The 18159-nt window shown below is 37.9% G+C and overlaps 1 protein-coding gene across 5 annotated transcripts in view; it reads left to right on the top strand.

Moving 5' to 3' along the window:
• FRY (FRY microtubule binding protein) overlaps nucleotides 1-18159 on the top strand; it is a 220719-nt gene that overhangs the window by 173181 nt on the left and 29379 nt on the right. For all 5 annotated transcript variants that reach the window (XM_058839060.1, XM_058839069.1, XM_058839052.1 and 2 more), the window contains 12 exons: nucleotides 1304-1502; nucleotides 2004-2125; nucleotides 2961-3148; nucleotides 4067-4161; nucleotides 5841-6442; nucleotides 7997-8094; nucleotides 8187-8357; nucleotides 13667-13807; nucleotides 14547-14726; nucleotides 15430-15591; nucleotides 16388-16462; nucleotides 17508-17678. In XM_058839060.1, coding sequence (XP_058695043.1) covers nucleotides 1304-1502; nucleotides 2004-2125; nucleotides 2961-3148; nucleotides 4067-4161; nucleotides 5841-6442; nucleotides 7997-8094; nucleotides 8187-8357; nucleotides 13667-13807; nucleotides 14547-14726; nucleotides 15430-15591; nucleotides 16388-16462; nucleotides 17508-17678 — 2204 coding nt within the window. The remainder of the gene's footprint in view (nucleotides 1-1303; nucleotides 1503-2003; nucleotides 2126-2960; nucleotides 3149-4066; nucleotides 4162-5840; nucleotides 6443-7996; nucleotides 8095-8186; nucleotides 8358-13666; nucleotides 13808-14546; nucleotides 14727-15429; nucleotides 15592-16387; nucleotides 16463-17507; nucleotides 17679-18159) is intronic.

Genomic DNA, 18159 nt, shown 5'->3' with positions numbered 1-18159 from the left:
GGGAAGAGGGTGAGGAATTTTACCATACAGTGAAAAATGAAAAGTAAAGATTCTCAAATCAGTGGCATTTCCATGGTTCTTTAGGAATAAGTAATTTGGCTTTATAAAAAATATTACATGATAACTTATTATTTTTTTCTGAGACACAACAAAATTATTTTAAAGTAATGAGCAGAAGGGATAGATGTTTAAGATTGATGAATTATTTTGGCCAAAGAAATTTCATTCTGAATAACATCTGTGAAAAATTATCTCGCATGAGTTTCCTGTGTTGAGTTGGGTGGATTTCTTTCCCAGTGCACATCTATGAACTATTAAATACAAAATAAAATTCTTACATTAAAATTATATTGCTGCTTTTCTGCCAAATGAAAAACTGTTTTCATCCTTGCATCTAAAAAATGTAATTGGTACCCTGAGTCTGGCCCTCTGGAGTTCAAGAAGTTATCAAGACTTGATATTTTGGACTGGCTTTTGAGAAGCTAATATAAAGAGTGAGAGTGTGGGTGAGTAGCTGTAGCAAAGAATCCTAACTGAAAATGCTGCAGCATTATGAGGTTTATTCCTCATAATGTCAGGCAACAAAATTAGGAGTCTTCTGATTTGCAATGGATTTTTTCCTGCTCCCATTTTTCTCACAAGAAATGTTGTAGATACAGCCTAAACATGACTAGAAGTCCAACCTTAAGAAAACAGGTCTTGGTTTCTAATCTTAGCTCTGACACTGTGGCAAGCTTTTGATCTAGCAGAACTCTTACTCAGGTGTTTCATCCTAGTGCTGAAAATATTTTGTATGACTAGTCCAGTGGGTACAGTTACTAAAGATGTTGAACAGAAGCCTTAAATATTTATGTCTTGATTTCCATTACATTTGTAAAATTAGGACAGGATAATCATTCTAAAAATTCCACCTTGCAGGTTTTTTCCATATCAGACTAGCCCAGAGAAGTGAACTTGCATGCACTTTGCCAGTTTCTAAATTCACTTTTAAAAAGTCCTACTTCTGAACGTAAATGCCCTAGAATATTTGTTTTCCAAGTACTGTTGTCCTTGTGCAGTAAAAAAATAAATCTTGACGTGGATAGTTTTCATTCTATTCTGGATTCTACACATTTAGAAACAAAGTACCATTTTTCACTCCCATCAGTATTTGAGGGTTGTTGTGTTCTGCAGGTTTTCCCCATGTTTCCCAGTGGAAGATTTCTGCCGCTGACTCTGAAAAGAGCTGCTTGGCAGACACTTTCATCTGCAAAGCTGGCCCAACAGTGCATTCCATCTTTATCTCCTCCCTTTTGGCTGGCAGGTGGCTTCGACTTTCTGCGGGAATACCAGTCATCTCCAGTGCCAGACTCCGGCTTGAGCTCCAGCTCCACCTCCTCCAGTATCAGTCTGGGAGGCAGCAGTGGAAATCTCCCACAGATTACACAAGAAGTTGAGGACATGGACACTGCTGCTGAATCAGATGAGAAAGCAAACAAATTAATTGAGTTTCTGACAACCAGGTAATGCAGATAAGCAGAAGATATGTTTGTACTTGAAGTACATACTTTCATTAAGCAACTTAAAAAAAAAGAAAAACAGGAAAAAACCTTGCCTGACAGACATAAAGTGTTTAATTGACTGATAGTTTTATGTTCAGAGATTAATGAATAGAAGAAGCCAGTTTCATTAATATAAAATAAGATATAAAGTGTACAGTGCATAGTGAAAAGCCATAGTGAAACTAATATTAACTACCAGCTACAGCCAGCAGATTCTAGGCACAATGTTAAATTGAAAAACAGGTGTTTGTTTATGCTGTTCTCTACACAGCATGGCTTGTATTTTAAAATACAGCATAGGAATATTTATTTACTTTTATTTAAAATTCTGTTTGATTGCATGTTTACCAGGTCATGGCCCTGCAAATATCTGAGTACCTGTACAGATTATATATGTTAACTGAATATATTTATTTCAGATAACTCAAAGAAATTTTGCACTTTGTTATGTATTTCTTTAAGGGCATTTGGTCCCCTTTGGTGCCATGAAGACATCACTCCCAAAAATCAGAACACCAAGAGTGCTGAACAGCTCACTAATTTTCTGCGCCATGTTGTATCTGTATTTAAAGATTCCAAATCAGGTAGTAAATACTTTCCTTCATAACTAAAAAAAATACTCCCTCACAGAATTCCTACACTTAATGTTTATCCTGTGTCTTAGTAGATCTGCTTATGCAGAAGCACAGTAAATGTATCTTAACAAGGATGTATAACATATGAAAGAATTGCTTTAAAACAGTTATGTTAGATTAAACTGTGGCTAAATGTTGAATTGAATATTTCTTCAGAGCTGTTGATAAAAAGCCTTTTGATTGATTCTGCCAGATAAAATCTCCTCTGTGTCCTGTTAGTAAAATACATAACAGCTACTAAGTAAATATAGTTTGTTAAATTTCTTTGGGCAATGAAAGTTTTCATTTATTATCATTTTTAGAACATAGGGAATGTGCTGATTGCATTTTGAAAACCAGCACAGTCACTAATTAAATAATTTCCAAGATCAAAGCAGAATGAAGCATCAGTATTTATATTAAAGATCTTATCCAATGCTTTCTGAAGCTAATAGAAAGACTCCTAAATCAATTTAGCTTCAGGTTTGGGAGTTTTCAGAAGTTACTGTTGCTGCTAGCAAGAATAGTGGATGGCTTGAAAGTTTGTCCAGAAACTGTAAAAAAAAAAATTAATCAGATTATCAATTTCGTGCTCAGAATTTTGTTTTGCAGTTAGTTCAGTTAATTTTCTTGAATTCTGTGCAAAATAAATGTCAAATTCTCCAAAGCTCCATTTCTCAGTGTTTGCAGCATGTGCTGATGAGCATATCCTCCTCACAGAGTATGTTCAGCCTGTTTATGACCCACAGCAAAGTCTGTAATAAAAAAGGGAAAAAAGAACCTCACATCCTACTCTTTTGCTTAGGTTTTCATTTGGAGCAGCATCTGAGTGAAGTTGCTTTACAAACAGCTCTTTCAAGCTCTTCCAGACATTACGCTGGTCGCTCTTTTCAGATATTCAGGGCCCTAAAGCAGCCCCTTTCTGCACACGCCTTGTCTGACCTCCTGTCAAGATTGGTGGAAGTTATTGGAGAGCATGGAGATGAGATTCAGGTACGCATGTGTAAATAATGCTTCTTAGAACTGTTGTTTCAACCATTTCAACAAGTGTTCTGGAGTCATGTGATGAAGAGTAGAATGTGGCCTTAGAACAGATTACTTCTGAGTTTGCTGAATTCGTATGTACCTTATCTAGGCCTTTGTCAGGCTGTTACAATCTTACATAGCTCTAAAGAGAACCAGCTAGTGAATTTTAGTAATTGTCACTCAGAATGAAATCTTTGTGATGACCATTTTTTCCTTTTCATCTCCATTAATTTGGGTTTAAGGAATCCATCATCTGTCTGGTGGTGTAATCTCACAAAATGAAGAAGACACCGTCTCATTCCTCAAATGTTAACATGTTTAGGAGTACAGAAATCTGCACCATCCATAATAATACAAAGCTTACACTGACTTAATTTGATATAGACCTTTTACAGTACAATGACATTCACTCTGTTTAGCTAAACAGACTGAAATTTTACAATCAGAGACTATTTATTGCAAGATTAAAGATTTAATAAAGAGTAATACTGGCTCTCAGTAAGAAATAAACTTGACATCACCTCTATATTTTACTTAGGTAATGAAACTGCCACAAGATGACAGTAATACTCTGTCACAACTGCTTGTGTAGAATTTAAATCAGTGACCTGCAAGTCAGAGGTTCAGCGTGCCATTACCAATCCCTTGATGAGATATGTTCCCTTCTTGCATACCTTCATAGATCATTCAGAGGCAGAAAATAAAACACACTTGCAGTGACATTTTAACGTTCAGGGCAGTGGCTTTGATGCGGATGTTGGGTTTTTTTTTTCTGGAGAAATTATAGGCTTTCAGTCGGTGCCTGTTCCTTTTATGAACTGTGGATTTTTAATGTTACTTTTGTTGAATGTCTTCACTAAAATTCTTAACCTCCTGCCTTGATAGGGATATGTAATGGAGGCACTACTTACTTTGGAAGCTGCAGTGGATAATCTCTCTGACTGTTTGAAGAACAGTGATCTTTTGACAGTGTTATCACGGTAAGAATCTGTTCTCTTAACTGTATTTTTTCCAATGTTTCATGACATTAAGTGTGCAATTCTGCAGTCTTAACAGCAAAAAATAATTTTGATAAGACAGAGGTCATTTGTAACCATCCAAGAACCAGACTATGAGCATATTTCAGCCAAATTTTGCCACAGTTTAAATAATGTTGATAGAACTAATAAAACTTTATAGTGTGCTGTAAATTATACCTTTCTGCCACTTGACTATAACTTACTTTAACATCCTTTAAAAATATTGTATTTTTTGCACCTTTGTGCATAAACCTGAAAATGTATCTGGGAAGGAACGTGGGTTTTGTAGTACTGGTTTCATACAGCATGTCATTCTCAGGTGAAGTATTCCCCAGGAATAAATCATCATGGTTTGTTCTCAATAAAACTAGGGAGCATTTTGTCCTGTGTAGACATGGATTTTGTTTGATGTGTTGACCATCTTTATGAAACTCTTGTCCTAAAGGAGACCTTTGTACATGGAGGGAAGTCACAGGCTCCTTCTGTAACATGGCTGTTGATAGTACTGAGGGACATGAATGTCTATCTGACTTCTAATAGTAACAACAGAATAAGTAATTATTTTTTTAAATATCCATGAGTTGCCGTGCTTTACCTGCAGCACAAAAATACCAGGGCTGTCATTTCTGATGCTAGCAGGCAGGGTGCTGTGCCATGGCAGAACCCAAGGAGTACCCTGGGAAAGAGAAGATTCAGGGTAAATACACTTCTACTTTCTAAAGCAAGAACTGCTTATCTTTCTTTAGTGCACATTTCAGCAAAGAGAAAGATGGAACAAAGAGGAATGCAATATACTTTACCCTGACACTTGATTCTAGAATAAGATTCCTTTCAAGTACTACAGACAGTAGAGACTCATTGTGTATGAGGTAGGAATGGGATCAGAGTCAGGAATTAGCTGTTCTCCAGAATAAGCTTCCCTTGTGTTCAACACATCATATTCCTCTGTGCAGATAATTGATAGATATAGTCTGGATCATTGCATGGTAGTCCATGAGGTGGCATTAGTCACTGAAATTGAAACACCTACACTTTCTGCAAACCATCTTGAAGAGATCTTAGGATACAGGCAGGATAGAATGCAATAACACCAAATTTTTGGAAGGACTTGTATTGGCAAGAGCCTGGGCAACCACATGACAGGTTTCTTGAGGATAATGGGGTATATTTGTGGTTCTGCTTAAGATATGCTGTTTTTTATGCCCACAGTTCTCACATTACCCAGCAAGCAATTGTGCATTTGCCTGCCAGCTCTGCCAAGTTCAGGGCTTGCTCCATTGATGAGGACATTTTAAAGACCAAAGTTGTTTTCAGTTCTGCTACTGTCCCATTGGGAATTGCCAGAAGTCACCTCCCAGCTCTGTATTTCTTATCCCCATGTCACTCTTGCCTATGTAGTCTGTAGGCTGTCCTGCTCTGGTTTGGTGCAGTGCCGTGTGAATCTCATCTCTGTCAGGTCTGTTGGCCTGAGTCTGTCTTCTGGAAAAAAGAAGGCAGGCTGCAATAGATGGTTTGGTGTTCTACTTCTCCCATTTTAATATTTATTTACAGTCTGATAAATACTTAGCTTGCATCTAATATGTACCCTCTAAAGCTGTGCATTCACACAATGTAATGGATGTTATAAATCTCGGTTTCAGTTCATCTTCACCAGATTTAACATCAAACACCAAACTGACCGCAAACCGGAAGAGCACAGGGCAGCTGAATATGAATCCTGCAAGCGGCAACACAGCCACTGCTGAGCGAAGTAGACACCAGAGGAGCTTCTCTGTACCCAAGAAGTTTGGAGATGTGGACAAGTCCTCGGACCCACCACGCAGTGCCACGCTAGACAGAATTCAAGCATGCACCCAACAAGGCCTGTCCTCTAAAACAAGAAGTTCATCCTCTCTAAAGGACAGTCTCACCGATCCATCCCATATTAACAATCCAACCAACCTACTGGCCACCATCTTCTGGGTTGCTGTGGCTTTGATGGAATCAGATTTTGAGTTTGAGTACCTAATGGCACTGCGGTTGCTGAATAAACTTCTGGCTCATTTGCCGCTAGATAAAGCTGAAAACCGGGAGAAGTTAGAGAAGCTGCAAGGGCAGCTGAAATGGGCAGACTTCTCAGGACTTCAGCAGCTACTCCTGAAAGGATTCACTTCCCTTACTACCACTGACCTCACACTCCAGCTCTTTAGTTTGCTAACACCAGTGTCTCGAATATCCATGGTGGATTCCTCTCAAGCTATAGGTAAAACCATTACATTTTCCTGTCTTTCAGTTTCTGTTGCATTGGCATTTGGTAACAGACCTCATTCAGCTATCTGAAGAAAACCAAAAATAGCAGTTTTTCTTTATCTTTGAATATAGCATAATGTACTTTGAGCTGGGTGAGCCTTTTTTTGAAATTTAATTGAAGTAATGACCTGTTTCTAGAAAGTGAATCCATTGCACAATAAGGTTTTGGAGGAGAGAAAACATGTATTATTTAGCATTTAATTTGTAGGGCTTTAGCAAGCATTCTGATTGGTGACACAAGTAAACATGTAAGAAGATACTGCCAAAACTTACATTACCTACTTTGGTCAGTTTTTCTGTTCAGTTGTTTTCAGACTATGTCAGACTGCTTGATTTTAAATTAGTGTTTCATGGTATTTTATTTTATATTCTAAAAATATAAATATCAAAAACTCTTGTACACACTAGATAAACTACAATAGCACAATGGTGAGTGAGGAGAGAGGCCTGGTTTATAAGGAAATAGGATAGCATTTTGAAGGAGGTTGTGGCCACTTCTTAATTACATTTCTTGAAGAGAGTTTCTCCATTGTTCCAGATTTTTACTCCTCTGTTTTGGTCAGAAACACAGATACTAAGACAAATGTCCAGTCTTTATAAGTAAGACATAATAAGCCTAGACACAGAGTAAAGGGATGAATGCCATGAACAGCCTGCCCATGTCTAAGCACCTGTGTGGTGCCTGTGTTCCAGGCTTTGGTTGGGCAATTCACACATTGAATTGCTGTGACAGTACCATCTGGAGGTATCTTCCCTTTTCCCTGAATACAGAGGAAGAGTAAGGAAACCATGATCCTAATTTCAGCAACTTGTTTAATTGTGTAGAATGAGAGGGAATGAATGGTTAGAAAATTATTTTCATAGAACAAACTCCTTCTTTTCAAAAAGCAAATTGTGTCCAAATACAATTAGTTGATTTCTGAGCTCCCACCTGAACTAGAGAAGCTTTTGTTATAACTCTCTGTTCCAACTGCTGCAGGTATTTCATCAACTACCTTGAGCTATGAGTTGGTGCAGAAGAGCTGAATCCCATTCCAGACAGCACTTAAGCTGATTACAGCACCTGGAACTCGGTGCATTATTACCTTGAATAGTATAAAACAATGGAAGCTGTGCCTGGCAGCTGACCAGAACAGTTGTTTATTAATCAATACTCGCTGAATTTCTTTTTATGTTTTAGCAGCTGGAGTGAAAATGCAACTGGTTAAGACTGTCAATAAACCAGTTAAGTGGAAAAGATAAAAATTATCTCTTGACGGGAATGTGCAGTAGTGTTTGCAGAAATAGGTTCATGCTCTACAAAAGTATTGTTGCCTAAATGACATACTGGGTTTTCAAATTAAGGCCCCTTTGAGACAAATGTGGCATGACCAACTTGACAGGATCTGTGTGAGTTTATGGCTAATGTAATATTGAAACCGTGACCTCCCATGAAACACCGGTTTAAAAATCACTGTGGCTCTTACTGTCCAGAATATTTGTTTATTTCTGTATTTTCTTGTTCTAGGATTTCCACTGAATGTTTTGTGTCTCCTGCCCCATTTAATTCAGCATTTTGACAGCCCAAACCAGTTTTGTAAAGATATAGCCGAAAGGATTGCTCAGGTATCAAAATAATTTGCTGTTTTGTACATCCTCAAACCCTGTAAATGCAGTTGTCTTGTTCTTGATATGTTTTTATGTTTATATTTAATTAGGTTTGTTTGGAGGAGAAGAATCCCAAGCTGTCAAATCTTGCACATGTCATGACCCTTTATAAAACGCACAGCTATACAAGGGACTGTGCTACCTGGGTAAATGTGGTTTGCCGTTACCTTCATGAAGCATTTGCTGATATTACTTTGAGTATGGTTACATATTTGGCTGAGGTAAGTTTTCAAAAACCTTTTACTCTTCTAACTCTTCTGTTGCCCAACAGCCCAAAGAGATGAAGTGTGCCAGCAAATTACTGGGAGCTCTGCATCTGTTATTTATTATTAAAAATTAAAAGCAGAAATTGGCAGAAAAAAAATCAGAATTACTTTAAAAAATCAATACTGAACACTAAAACAAAAGCTGATACATCTTAAAACAGATTCCTTCATCAGCCAGTTGGATTTTCCACTGTCAAAGTGGGAGGAAACTGGACATTTCTTTAGATCCCATTGAGGAAAATCAGAAGACTAACTCCACAATGGGTTTTCCAGCTTAATATAAAAATATATAAAAATATATAAAACATATCATCTGCTATATAAGGGTCTGGTTCTTGATACAAATTTGTATGCATTCCTTTAATACTGAATGGTATCATCTTGCTGCAAAGGTTTTCCTGTGTCCATTGTTTTCTCCTAACATTTTGCACACGTGGAGTGTTGTGCTGATGCAGTGTTGTTTTGGGGGGTCCAAGGTTCACTTCTGCTCTTTAGCGTAAGGCTGCTTGATATTCTTCCCCCTGTTGTCAGATCACTTTCAGGACAACGTTTTCATACAGGGTTCTCAGATTTATCCCTTCCCTGCTGAGTTGCCTTCAGACTCCCCTCTCATCCAGGGAGAAGACAGTTTTGTATTCACAGAATCACAGAACCATTTTTAGGCTGGAAAAGACCTTTGAGATGATGCATCAAGTCCAACCCCAAATTTAACACTGTCAAGTCCACCACTAAACCATTTCCCTCACTGCCACGTTTACACGTCTTTTAAATATCTCCAGGGATGGTGAGTCCACCTTTTTCCTGGGCAGCCTGTTCCAATGCTGGACAACTGTTTTCATGAAGGAATTTTTCTGAACAGTCAATCTAAACCTTCCCTGGCCTGGCTTGAGACTGTTTCCTCTTTTACTATCAATTGGTACTCTGGAGAAGAGGTTGACACCCACCTCTTTACATAAATTAACTAGCATCTGCCAAAGGATCTATAAAAATCCTCAGGCATCTCTGACTCTGGCTATTCACTAATGTTCAAGAGCCTGAAAAGCCAGGTGCTGCTCCCATGCTCGCTTAAGGCTTCAGAGCAAATGAGGCCCTGCTATGTCAGGCTGCAGTTCCTCACCTTGCTTGCACATGGAGGCTCTGAGTAAGCAATTGCATATGATCTTAAGTGATGGTGAACTGTAGGAACCTTGAACAGGACCTTGAGGTTTTTCAGTCTCTTTTCAAGTCCAAATACTCTGGAGAGCTATTAGCTCTTCAAATGAAGAGCTCTTCATGACATTGAACCCTCCAGAGTCAAGTGTCTTCTTCACAGTGGAAGCTTGTATTCCTAATAAAAAAATGCTATTAAAACTATGTTTGTAATAAAGAAATGCTATAAAAATGTAAGTGTTTAAATTTTTTCTCCTTTGCTTTCCCAGCCTTAGGAAAGCAGTTGCCCCTCTGTTTTCTCTTCAGTGCTCTCTGTACAGTCCCTAGTGCTGCACCACCTCCACAAAGTCCATTGCTCATGATCCTGCTCCCCTTGAAAGGGGTTGAGAAGTGCATGTGGAGACTCTTTTCTGCACTGTTCCCCCTTGCTGTAGATTGGCACCACCTACTGTATCAATAGCAAGCCAGGCAGGTTTTTTACTGTAATAAGGACACATTCCTCACATAGCACCACCAGCAGCAGGATGACAGAGTTGTAAGCACTGACTTCCTTTCTCTGTGTTTACATTGAGTACAGCTCTGTTGAGTCATGTCTGGAGAATATTTATATGGGCATAGAGTAGCTGCCAGTCTGGTGCTGTAGGAAAAGACAAGAAACCATCTTATTCAGCCTGCTGTGGCCTTATATAAATATTTATTTATTTTCCAGATTTCAGAATGTTTCCTCTTTTCTTCTTAATTAATCCCCAGGCCAGGATAAACAATATGGCCCTATCTCCTATAAACCAGCTGTGGGATATACTGTCAATTGGTAAAGCCAAGTAGGTCAACAGCCCCACTGGGCAACCTGCACTTCAATGTTAAAGCCACACACAGCCTCGAGCTTTAACAATCCTGGTTCAGTCCCCAACTCTTGGGGCAGAGGGAAATTTTAAGACAGGCAGTGCTTAAGAATAACAAAGGAAACTGTATTACAACAGTGACCCTTCCAAACACAGGTTTAGTTTCAGAAGGAGATGCTGTACCACAAGTTAAGACTATGAAAACAAATGCTCTCAGTGCAAGGCAGAAGTTTCAATTACTGCCATAGAGGTAAAATTTTGTATTTCATCTATTCGATGGCAGGTCATTGCTTGTCATCAAGGGGTATGATTCTAGAACAAAATAAAACATTTGAGCTCTGTTATTATCCAAATCTTACAGTGAAAAGTAGTGCTTCTTACTTAGTTTTACATATATTCCATTTACGAAAAGTTATAATTTCTTAGAAAACTACTGGGACATCTCCATCTACAGATGAGTACAAATCACTGTTCAGTAGTGCAGTAGAACTCTCAACCTCCACAACCAAAATCAGATCAGTATACAAACATATTACTGAAAGCTTACTTTGGTTTTACGGTAGATTTTTGCAGATTTTTAAAATTTAAACTTTAATCATGAAAGCACACTCATCTGGGAGCATGTCTGAGCTCCCATTGTAATGGGTCATGTTAAACTGGTGATTCATTAAGTCCAGGGTCATGCTCCAATTTAAGTATTAATGTTATTAATAGAGAAGAAAGGACAAGAATCCATAATGCACAGTAATATGTTTATGGTAGATTTTTCCACCTCCTCCTTGTTGGATGGAGGATTGTTTGTGATAAAAACATAAGCATTTATAACCTGTTCAAGGAATCAGTAGAAACTAAACCATCTGTATTGCAAAGGGAAACATGCCCTAGATAAGGCATTAATCTGAGTAATGGCTTGTCTATCAGACATGGCTTTTGAAATGCCCTCTTTATTTCTCAAAACATGTGTTTGACTGCATGGTTATGCCTCAGAGCTAAGTATCTCTTCACACCCCCTGCCAGACTGGGAGGGCCAAAGGGAGCTGTCTCCTGCAGGAGCAGCCCAGGCAGCACTTGAAAGAGAAGGCTGCTCTCTTCTCCACTTATTCTGGGTTAGTTTTTGCTTCAGGAAGGGGACAAGTGTTGCTAATGCAATGTAGATTCCTGAGCCCAGGTAAGATAGTTACCACACAGAACAAGAGAGGAATCCACAGTTCTTCAAAACAGATCATATGTACAAAAGTAAAAACAAAAAACAAAAAACAAAAAAATGTTGAGAACAGTTTTATTTCTTTTTACAAATACAGTGGAAACTCTTTGTCCTGGAATTCTCTTATCCAAATGATGTGTTACTACAACTCCATCTCGCTGCTATTTTTGTTACTTCTGGCAGCAATAGAATTCATATTGCATGAAAGGCACATTAAGGTTGCTATTCTTTTTTTTAAACAGAAATACTCTTTCTTATTGCAAATTCATTATGTATTTAAGGACACACTTGGGCTACAAACCACCACATATCTGAGCAAGTGAAAACTGACACAGTCACCAAATATGTCAGGTTTAAGGGCCAAGAGCTGTTTCAGTCAACAAATTATTTTGACAACAAATTTATACCAACTGTAATGGAAATTAGAAACTTTCAGAGATAAGGTTCCTATAACAGTTTTCTAAACAGCAGTTTCTAAACAACAGAGATAAATTCCCATTATTTCTCAAGAATTCCTTTTCCTATCCAAATTATCTGATGCAGTAGTCTCTGTCAGAGACCAAAAAATTTTCTTTCTGTCATCCAGATAGTTTCTTCTAATCCTTCACTGAAATGATATATTGGCTGATGTTCTGCATCACATAAACTGGAAACAAGGAATCAAACACATATTTGGAAACCACATATTTGGAAAGAAGGAATCAAATTTTCCATTGCAAGATCCTAACAGAAGGCAAAAAAACCCTTGGTAAACCTATTTTGAAGAAGAATTGCTAAGCACATTTTCTCTCTCGGTAAAGGTATCTGAGGGGCTGAAGATGTCTAAGGGCTGAAGCAGATTGTCATGTAGTACCTCTAATTTAAAAATTCTTCCTGTCTATTAGTAGAGGAATAGATAAGTATAATGAGTTCCCTTTATTGTGCTGTTAATAGAATTTGCTTGCTTTGTTTTATGAATCACTAATTGCTACTCACTTTTATTGATGAAAGTAATCAGAAGATATTTAGTAGGATAAAATAGGTTCCATTTGCGCTGGCATGAAACATTCTCATGCAATGAAAGGAGAAACCTTATCCTTCTACATCTGTAGAAGGATATCTAAAAAATTACAAAAGTCCACTTGTATAAAAATTGAAATTTTTCTTTGATGGAAGGCAGGAGGCAGCTCACAGATTTTATAAGCAATTTTTTTCTAGAATCCAGTAACTCTAATAGCCAGTGTCAGAACTTTTTTGTCAGCCTGAATTGGGAGGATGGTGTCTAGTATTGAGGCTCTGATAACCTCCAGCGAAAGCATTTGATTGCCTCTGAAATTTGTGGAGTGGGACAGCTCCTGTCACCAGTAGAAGAAGGTGCTGCCTGCCAGGAAATTTTCAGCTGATTTATTTCGCACGCATACAAACAAACCACGGCTGTCCATATGACTCTGGAATTACTGCCACGCATATGTATGAGCACAGTTGCATTTCCAAGGCTCATTGTGGTAATTCAGGATCTATACTCAGGTGTCTGAAAATTCCAGAATTTAGATCAAGCCTTTCTTTGTATTACTCTCTCCAGTAAGAGGGCCCAGGGATTCCACCCCCTCCTAAACAGAAAATGTTTCTTTGGCACTTACAGCCAGTGAGCACTGGCAGTGAAATATATTTGATAAATATTTATTGATGTCTGAATAGTAGTAGTTTTGTTTCTTCAGCAAGTTTTCTTTTTTCTCACTGACTTTGAGCAAATTTAGACATAAAAAGATCCTCCCTTGTTTTTGTTGGATGTGCTTACCCAATTACAGTGTAAATTTTACTTACCAGTTTACTCAACTGCTGAATGTGTTTTCTGGATAAGTTAGGGCAGGCATATATAAAATAAAGCAGGCTGGCATTTGGCTCCCAACTTAAGCTCTTTTTTACTTCATGCCTGTATCATCATCAGTTGTGAAATTATTGTAAAATAGCTTTGCAAAATCAGTGAGTGAAGAAAGATGAAGAGTACAATGGCTGTTTGTAAAGCCAGTAGCTTTTTATTTAAGAAGAAATGTGTCAAAATTTTGTTATATTCACTTTTCTTTTAACAGCTTCTAGAAAAGGGCCTTCCTAGTATGCAACAGTCCCTCTTACAGATGATCTACAGTCTTCTTAGTTATATGGACCTGTCAGCTATTCCTGTGAAGCAGTTTAACATGGAAGTGCTAAAAACCATTGAAAAATATGTACAGGTAAATACCACATCATTTTTATATTAATATAGGAACTTAGCAGCATTTACTATTGTAAGTTGCTGTTCTATGTAAGAATTTAAGACCAGATTAGCAGGGAGGGCTGCAAGTGTGTAGTGTGGTACAAAGTTTGTAAACATCCTGATGTCTGTGCATCCCCAGAGAAGATGCCTGGCTGTGTGTTCACCATGGGGGAAAGCTGGGTTTCAGCCTTGGATCACCTCAGAGCAACCCTAATACCACTCAGAGCCTGGGTGACCATTCTTTAATTATTAGCACAAGGGAGATGTGGCATAAGCACTTCTCTTCAGAGACCTCTGTACCTAATTCTTGACAAGTGAAAAATACATGGGCGTATTAGGAATTCACAGAGGTAAAAACCTGTGTCAAGTTACCTTTTTTATTAAGTGGGGATTCTGCTATGGCCCCTGTATTTATTCATACTGATTAAGACATTCAGGTAGGAGATTTTAAATCCTCTGCCAAGTTGGCTTTGTACACAGGTCTCCCAGCTTGTGGGCCAGTTCCCTAACAGTGACACCTTAGGGAAGTCTTGGTCTCTGATGTTGAAATTATTCTCCAGTTACACACCCTGTCACTGGCCGAGAGAGACAAAGAATACAGATATTCCAATTCTACATTTTAATTATGTGGTAAAAAATATGACTGTAAAATGTAAATAGTCTTGAATGTGTGTGAATATCGCTTTCTGTTTGCTGAGTAAATATATTATTTCTAGAGTATTCACTGGAGAGAAGCCTTGAATATCCTGAAATTGGTAGTTTCTCGTTCTGCCAGTTTAGTTCTACCTTCCTATCAACACAGTGATCTTTCAAAAATGGAAATACATCGAGTGTGGAACAGTGCCTCCAAGGAGCTACCAGGGAAGACTTTGGAGTTTCATTTTGATATTTCAGAGGTATTTTTTGTAGTTTTGCTACTTAACACCTTAATTCTGACTTCTGACTGGACTCTCTCACAGCAGTCTTTATCCTGCAAACCCTTGTAACTTTATAGAACTGAATGGTCCTAGTGACTTTAATGGGCAACTCACTTTATTGTTAAGAAGCTGCAGAATTGTTTGCAGCATTATAGATTATTTCATGTAGATAATAGTGAGCTGTTGAGGTTAAAAGGAAATACAAGCATAAAATGGCATATGGTACTATTTGCTTTCCTGTCAGTATGGGTCTGGAAAATGCTATTGTCAATCCAAGAAAGCATTTCAATACCTGTTGGAAAAGGGCCAAAGTGTTCAGCACTCCTAGGAAAAGCAATTAAAAATATGCAAGAAGTGCATATTTGACATTAACTTCGTAAGCCTTCTTGGGTTTTTGCTGGTTCTTATGTCAGCAACTTGTGTGGCAGTTGCTTTGAGTATTATCACTCATATCTTTGTGATGTCTTTGAACATAATCTCTGGCTACTAAGTATGGCCGTTGCTATTCAGACATCCACAGTGGAAAATAAGAAACGTACCAAGTGATGTGAAATTTGCTGCACTCCTTGTTTTATCCCCGTATATCCCTTCAAAATCATATTTTTCCTCCAATTGAAGCAATATGGCTCTTCTAAGTTCATCCTGAAGCAGGGTGCTACTGAATAATTACTCTCTGTTTAAGACTCCAATTATTGGGAGACGGTATGATGAGCTGCAGAGTTCTTCTGGGCGAGATGGCAAACCCAGGGCAATGGCTGTCACCCGAAGCACTTCCTCAACCTCATCAGGATCTAACTCCAATGTCCTTGTTCCTGTGAGCTGGAAGAGACCTCAGTACTCTCAGGTGGGTAGCCCACTATTCATTAGCAAGTTGCAGTCAGAGCAGCTGAATTGACACATGCTTGGGTCCTTAAATGCTTGTGCCCTGTGCAGTGCTGTTCTTGGCTGCCTGGGGCAGTGGCAGCATAACATCTGACCCTGTGTCCTTCTTGGACTCAAAAATGAGCTGAGTTATGTCCATCTGCTATCCCAAAGATGTTTTTCTTTCAACTTGCAGGAAATGCATCTCTTTAAGACCTCTTAATGACAGATGAGTTCAGATACTAGCAAGGGGAGCAGGTAGATAGCTGGTGCAAGTTTTAAAGTTGTTTTCTTGGGAAATTCAATAAAAAGAACAATTTTCCTAGAAGTGGTATTTGATTACCTTAATGATTTTGGTTATCTGCCAGTTAAAATAAAGCCATGCAGAATAAACTTAATTTTTGCTCTTTTCTCCTTTTTGATATAGCAGGTTATGTAGCAGTGACTCAGGCTAAATTATACAAAAAACAAAAAATTATGCTTGTGCTTAATTTTAGATTTCTGAACTGTCTTTTTGAAGTGATGCATATGATCCAATGTTTCCTTAATACACTCAATGGAATTTATAGACTAATTTAAATATAATAAACAGCAAAATCATTAACAGCTGTTTTTATGTTTCCTCGATGCGTAGTTGCTCTGAAAGCAATCCTTTGAGCACTTAATGACTAATTCTTTTCTTGGTTCCTCCTAATTAAAAATTGCTAATGTATGTTTCTAGCCACAGGGAGAATGGGTGGTTAAAAAAATGCTCACTTGAGAAACCTCTTGTTTTCTAGAAAAGGACAAAGGAAAAGCTGGTGCATGTCCTTTCCCTGTGTGGTCAGGAAGTTGGGCTGAGTAAAAACCCTTCAGTAAGTAGCCTTGTATTGACCAGGTTTTGTCTAATTGTGTCCTAAGTGTTGAAAGTGAAGAACCGTGTTTCCCAGAGCTGCTGACTGGATTTGCATCGTTTTGAAGTCACACTGTCATTATCCTTTGTACTGGCCCAGGCTGTGTTTCTCAGCATATGGACCAGGGAGTGAATGGCCCTTTAACTTAAAGATTCACTTTGAGAGCTATGTGAAGTTTTATTATGTGAGAATTTGATGCTGTAGGTTTTACTTATGCCATCTCAGTGGACAGAGAGTAATGACCTCTGAACTACCAATACAGAACATTTATAAAGTAAAAAACTAAATTACAGAAGTAAAATGGGAGGAGAAAGGGTGTGTGTGTCTGATTTTCCATTAAACACTAGTTCTGATGTTACTCTTTAAAAATTAGTGTTATCTGGTGCCAGGAAAAGAGTGATTGATCACCCAGGGTGGGAAGCTCTTTAAGTATTTATTAAAAATTTTCTATAGAAAAAAGAAAAATTTCTGAATGTTTTTGAACATGCTATATGTCACTTGTATTATGGAGAACAGGGCCTTTGTTTCTTCAAGATGGGAGCTGTTTAATTTTTGCAACTAAATTGCAGAACAAGTATACTCAGTAGGAAAGAAAAAATTATAGCTTGTATTTTCCAATCTTGACATATTTTTTAACAACTTGTTAACTGGAGGGGTTTTTTTAATGAACTTGTTATATCATCCCCTTGACAGTATTTTCTCTGCTAAGTTCTCTGAATTTTGTTCCTATATATGTCTACAAACATCCAGGCAACATCAATCTGCAGCCATTAGGAGGTAGCTGTAATATTCTTGGATGTGTTCCCACAGAATGAAGTTGTTTCTTTGTACAAGTTTAATCTGAAGGCACCTGTCCAACATAAATAATAAAGAGTGTTCTAAAAATACTCAGTGAAGGAATTAGGTGTGTACTGGAAATACAGTCTTCTGAACAACCAATTACAGCTTTTAGGAAGAAACAACCAGAGGGAACAGTTTGTAACAAAAGAAATCCTTTGAATTGTAGGTGATTTTTTCTTCCTGTGGTGATTTGGATCTGATTGAGCACCAAACGAGCTTGGTCTCTTCAGAAGACGGAACGAGGGAGCAGGAAAACATGGATGATTCAAACAGTGAGCAGCAATTCAGAGTCTTTAGGGACTTTGATTTCCTAGATGTTGAGCTGGAAGATGGGGAGGTACAGTATATTTTCTCTGAAACAGCTTTTTTATTACAACACTTTTATGCTCCTTCTGCTAAACACTTCTCTTCTTGTAACATAAAACTTAAACTGTGTAACTATAAATGTACTTTTAAGTTTAGATTATTTATGAACTTCACTTAGTGTTTATTTCAGTAGCGTAACAGTAGAAGGACTACCACACCCTTCCTTTCTGAATCTACTTTAGGAAATGCTGCAAAACTGGTAGTGGAAAATAAAGCTTCTGTTCTAGTACCTTTTTGGTGAATCTACTTTTGAGTGAACTTACTTTAAATACAATTTATAGATTTATAAATTGTTAAGAAAATATATATATTTGCTGATTAAAAATGTATAAAATTAAGTTGTTCCAGATCTGTTGGTTCATAAAGAACCCTCTGAAACATTAATTCAGGCCTTCAGGCTGCTTTTATTCCTGTAACTGCCGATGAAATCACTTAGAGATGTACCTTCCACT

This window comes from Poecile atricapillus, chromosome 1 (assembly GCF_030490865.1).
Source record: "Poecile atricapillus isolate bPoeAtr1 chromosome 1, bPoeAtr1.hap1, whole genome shotgun sequence".
NCBI lineage: Eukaryota > Metazoa > Chordata > Aves > Passeriformes > Paridae > Poecile > Poecile atricapillus.
This window is presented reverse-complemented; position numbering and strand designations above follow the sequence as displayed.